Source organism: Trichosurus vulpecula, chromosome 7, assembly GCF_011100635.1.
Source record: "Trichosurus vulpecula isolate mTriVul1 chromosome 7, mTriVul1.pri, whole genome shotgun sequence".
In the NCBI taxonomy this organism is placed as follows: domain Eukaryota; kingdom Metazoa; phylum Chordata; class Mammalia; order Diprotodontia; family Phalangeridae; genus Trichosurus; species Trichosurus vulpecula.
The window spans coordinates 44,229,388-44,234,783 of record NC_050579.1 but is presented as its reverse complement, the minus strand read 5'-3'; the positions used below and the strand labels follow the sequence as shown (position 1 = coordinate 44,234,783).

The 5,396-nt window shown below is 42.3% G+C and overlaps 1 protein-coding gene across 1 annotated transcript; it reads right to left on the bottom strand.

Moving 5' to 3' along the window:
* Nucleotides 1–1,718: 1,718 nt before the first annotated feature.
* Nucleotides 1,719–4,927, bottom strand: TCHHL1 (trichohyalin like 1). Its single transcript, XM_036768171.1, has 2 exons — nucleotides 4,790–4,927; nucleotides 1,719–4,133 (listed from the first exon to the last, which is right to left on the bottom strand). Exons 1-2 carry the CDS (start codon nucleotides 4,925–4,927, stop codon nucleotides 1,719–1,721), a joined length of 2,553 nt encoding a protein of 850 aa, XP_036624066.1.
* Nucleotides 4,928–5,396: the final 469 nt, after the last annotated feature.

The window sequence follows — 5,396 nt, the reverse complement described above, 5'->3', positions numbered from 1 at the left end:
CCTGAATTCCTTGAGTACAGGCATTATTTTTGCCTTTCTTTTTATTCCTAGTGCTTTTCTGTATCTGCTACTTAGAGGTGCTTAATAAATCTTGTTGCTTTGACAAAAGGATACTCTTTCAAAATAGCTGGCTAGAAAAATGTATTTGCCAGCTTTTCTGATGATATTTGAATTAATGCCAATATACAATTATGTATATATACATAAATACATCTATCTATCTATCCAACTATCTATCTATCTATCTATCTATCTATCTATCTATCTATCTATCTAATCCTGATTGAAGTAACAGAACAATGCTTCCAGGACCTCTCCCTGAGTCATAACAGATAGCTCATCCTGAAATGTAATCATCTATAATTCTTAGCAACCATGAATGATTATTTCTCTCTTGATGCTTGCAAGGTAGGAAGATGAAGGAAAAATTGACCAGAAAAAAGAAATTGATGATCAATAGACTTTATTTTAAATTTTCATGCAGCATTCTGAACAAGAAAGGCCAAGACTAAAAGATCAGTAGAGAGAGTGTGGTATAATGGAGAGTGAGCTGGTCTCTGAGGCAAGGAGACCAGCTTCAAGGCTGATGCAGACTGACTGTTTGACCTTAGGCAAATTGCTTAATCTCTATGTGACCCAGAGAGTTGTATCATTGGTAGAGGGAATTTCCTTACTGGGAGCTCACATGTCTGGACAAAAAGACAACAGCGAGCAGAGGTACTGTTTTATGTATGATTACAGTAGGAGTTGGGCACACATGAAATATGCTTCCATTTTGCTCACAATCTGATTTTTTAACCCAGCATCTATGAAGTGGGTTACTCAAGAGACTTGTACCTGCCCCCCAAAGCTAAAGGTAATATCATTAACCAGTTAATCTGGTGATGGAGAATGATGAAATGCTTAGTTAACACTAATATCTGGGATACATAGGAGTGTAGATTTAAATTTGGGAGGTTAGTCACCCTGACCATTTTTCAGATGAAGAAACTGAGGTCCAGAAAATTTAAACAACTTAGCTAAGGTTAGTTAGTCACAGAGCTGAGATTCAAACCTAGATTATCTGACTCTAAAAGCAAGGCCATTTCCACTGAGTCATGGAATTTTAGAATGAATTTGGAAACTCCTATTGAAAGAATAACTTATCTGTGCCCATGAATGAGTAGCATACTTTGGTTGTGAAACCATAGTTCAGAGACTACTTCCCCATTGCCATCATTAAAACCCTATGATTCAGTAACTTGAAAATATATGATTTGAAGAAACTGTTATCTGATTTAAAATGAAAAAGGGAAAAGTGTGTGTGTGTGTGTGTGTGTGTGTGTGTGTGTGTGTGTGCGTGAGAGAGAGAGAGAGAGAGAGAAAGAGAGAGAACCTCAAAATTTTTAATTGAAAGGAATCTCCAGATAAAGCGCTGCCCAAATGCCCAGAGTCTGTTGTAGGCCACTCTGTGTCATATTCTAGATTTTTTAAAACTGACTGTATTTACTTGATTAGAAGTTTCTTCCTTGGTGGTAACTTCCAAGGCTGAATGCTTTGCTACTTGGTTTTATAAAAATTCAGAATGGGGACTTAAACGATAATGGTGGTAGTGGTGATGATGATGATGACGATGACGATGATGACAATGATGTGTGTGTGTTTGTGTGGTGGGAGTGGGTGGTGGGTGGGCTTTTGATTGGCAAAGGTCACTATTGATTGCTTCTCCCTGATAATAATTAGCACTTTTTTGGGCTGCCATCCCTTTGTGGTTGTTGGTCTTCTTGTTGAGGCTGGCCATCTTCCTGTGACTGAGATGCTTGGATCTCTTGCTGGTTGCCATATTCTTCATCAGGCTCAGGGTCCCCTTTTTGATGCTTTGGCTCTTGTCTATAGTCACAGAGTGGATTAAGGAGGGCTGGGTGCTCAGAGGTCTTACTCCTCTGAGGTTCTCTCTCGACCCTCAACTCAGGGCCATCGACCTGAGTTGTATCAGTTTTACCTAGGTGCTCCTCTGGGGCTGGGAGGTCAGGCTGTGCAGGTGTTTGTAAATTTTCATGTATTGGGTTGGAATGTACCTCATCTCCTGAGGATGAGCAAGGCTCTGCATCTCTGGGTTTCCTCTCTATCTGCTCTGAGAGCCCTGGCAAAGAATCATCCTCTTTTTTCACCACATGTTGTTCACTAACTTTTCTTGCTAGCCTCTGGGGGCTCATGTCTTCCCTTGTCACTGGGTTCAGGGTATCAGGACTTGAATCCAGGGTGAGATCTTGTGTTTCTGGGTCCCGACCTTCTAATGGGGCTTCCTGGCTCTCAGACTCTTTGCCTTCTTTTGCATCTGGGCCATGAGCCTCAGGGTCTTTCCCTTGGTCTTCTTTCTCTGATTGCTGTACTATGGAAAGCTTCCCATCATCATCATCTGTAGGATCTGTGATCTCTGTCTTTGGGCATGTTGCTGTTATCTTTTCTTTCATGGATTCCTGAGCCCCTTGCTGACTCTCAGATTTCTCAGTTGTGGCTGGTGTTTTAGCTTTAGCCACTGATGATTTCTTCTTTTCTTCGGTGAGCTCTTCTAGTTCTTCTGTGGTATTCTTATTGTGTTCTCTGTCTATTGGCACCTCTGTTTCTGGGCTTCTGCTTTTGTCACATAGCACTGGGGATTCCTGGAGATTCTTGCTGTCTTCTTGGTCAGGCTGTTCCAGGGCATCCACTTGTCTCTGGCAGTTCCTTTGTGCAGGCAGGTCCCTTGGCTCCGAGCCACTCTCATCATCTCCTGGATTATTCTGATTCTTCACCTTGTGTCCATCATATAGCTCAGTTGCTTGGTCCAGAGTCTGAGTGATACTCCCATCTTTTCCTCCAGACTGGTTATCTTGTGGTCCTGATCCTTGCACCCCATCTTTTGTTTCTGGTGTTCTCTCTACCACAGAGGCACTACTGTTGTTTCCTGAGAATTTTGGTTCACTTATTTCAGAAACTATGACTTCCTCTGAGGCTGCTGGTCCTTCATGTTCAGGGTGGTTCTGATCATCTCCTGATTTTAAGTCTGGGGTTACAGAGTCTTTCCCAATGTTTCCTTCTTCTGCTAGTCCCTCAAGTTGCTTTTCCTTCCCATCAGGCTCTTGTTCAGTGAGGGTTTCCATTTGATTGTCTTCCTCATTTTCTTTTTGCCCAACTGTTTCTGAGTTCTCAGGTTTTCTCTTTGCTTTCCTCTCATCTACAAGTACTTCTGTCTCTGGTACTCTACTGTCATTACCTTTGGCTAGTATGTCTTGAGTTTCATATTTGCTCTGTACTAGTGGTTCTCGGATATCTGGAGTTCCATCATCATCCCTATATTCTGGTAATCTCTTGGTTTCAGATAGTTTTTCCTCAGCCCTCTCCATTGACAGGTCAGCTGTCTCTGATTTTCTCTCATGATTCTCTTGGGATGATGGTTCTTGTGTCTCAGTGTGTTCCCCAACCTCCTTTATGATGGTCCCTTCCTGACTCTCAGATGTTCTCCATGCTCCTTCTTCTGTGCGTACACTCTGAATCTCCATGTTTTGTTCCCCTTCCTGCTCCAATGGCTGATCCCTTGTGTTCCTGCCACCTTGCTCTCTGGGTACTTCATGTCCCTCACTTACAATCTTCTCCTTTTGAGAACAGGCTCTCTTCACAAATTCCTTTGGTGGCCTTTTTTCTTCAGGTGGGACTTGATCACCTCCTGTTGTCTGGACTTGAGTTCTTTCTGGGCTCTGTTCATCTCCTTCACTTTGGGATTGATTCTTAGAGTGGATGTGTTCAACTTCTCTTCCCATGAATCTGGGAGTCTCAAGGTCATCCTGAGGGTCCTCCTTGGTTAGTGTGTCAGGTACTTTTTCTATGGGGTTGACCAGAGATGGAGATTCAGTTCCTGTCAGTCTCTGCTCATACTGACCTGATCCTTCTTCTTGGTAGTGTTCACTGGTCTCACATGCTTCCATGTCCCCTGACAACTCCTCCTCTGCATCAGATTCTGCTTTAGGTTTCAGATTTAGGAAAGACCGTATATCCCGGTAACATATGTTCAACAAGTCAAAGACCAGGAGGATAAATTCATCGAAGCTGATGATCTCATTGCCATCTCTGTCCAGAAGATTCAAATTGGTGCCTGCAGTAAGAATATCAAATGCCTATGGGGGGAAAAGCAAGAAAATAGTTTATTAATGTGTAGTCACATGTCCAGCACTAATTTTAGGTGAAAATAGTACTTGGAACTAGCCAGAATTTCCCTGAGTGTTTTAAATGGCAACATGGAAAGTGCCTGGAATTTGGAACAAGAGGACCGTAGTCAAATCCTGCATCAGCTATTTGCTTGGGTGACCCTGGGCCATTCAATCTCTTAGGATCTTGGTTTCTTCATTGGTAAAATGAGGTAGTTTGACTAAATGACCTCTTGGTTCCCTTCCAGCTCTAGATCCATGGTGCTAAATAGGATTATAGCAAAACAGAAACATTTATACTCTATGTTGAGTTGACTAGATTGTTTTGGAAAAGATACCCAGTGGCCCCCTGAGAAGTTCCTGACTTCCTGAAACAATGGACAGTCTAGGAGAGCAGGTTATTGGTTATTTTTTAAAACAAAATTTTACATGAACAGCAAAGTAAGTCCATAGGGCAAAACTGATTTGACAAAAATTGGTTCAGATTCTATAAGCTTAGGTAATTTAGGAGGAGGAGTAGAATGAGGGAGAAATAACTCATGGCTTCATAAATGAGTGTCTGCCTTAGCCCAGGACAAGAAGAAAGAGCAAGATCTTTCTCTTTTGTAGCTCTTAATGGTTCTCACCTTCAGAAAGTCTCCAATCTCCCCCAGGAAGAGCTGCTTTAGCTGACTCGAGCTTAGTGTCCAACAATCACCCTCCTCTCTTGCATATTTTTGGAAAGTCTCGATGACACAAATGATGTCTTGTAGGAGCTGAGGCATCTTCACCAGTTTAAGACAAGCTGAGAGAGAGAGAGAGAGAGAGAGAGAGAGAGAGAGAGAGAGAGAGAGAGAAGAAACAAAAGCTATTCTTCAGATTGGATTCCTTAAGAAAGAAATGCCAAAACTGTTATTTCTCTTCCTCCTTCCCTTCCCACTCAGTCTCCCACTTCCCTTTTCTACTCTGCTTGTAAATACATGCAAGCACAGTAAATGAACCCAGTGTTCATCTTCTTGTATGAAACATTGGGGGTTTTTCAGCTGTGTCTGACTCTTTGAGATTCCATTTGGGGTTTTCTTGGCAAAGTACTGGAGTGGTTTGTCATTTTCTTTTCCAGCTCATTTTACAGATGAGGAAACAGAGTTAAGGGACTTGCCCAGGGTCACACAGGTAATAAGTGTCTGAGGCCAGATTTGAGCTCAGGAAGAGGAGTCTTCCTGACTCCAGACCTGGCACTCTATTGATTGTACC

Coding starts and splice junctions, on each gene's coding strand:
- TCHHL1 (XM_036768171.1), bottom strand. CDS start 4,927: ATGCCTCAGCTCCTACAAGACATCATTTGTGTCATCGAGACTTTCCAA. Junction 4,134..4,789: donor AGATTGGAGACTTTCTGAAG/GTGAGAACCATT, acceptor TTCCCCCCATAG/GCATTTGATATTCTTACTGC.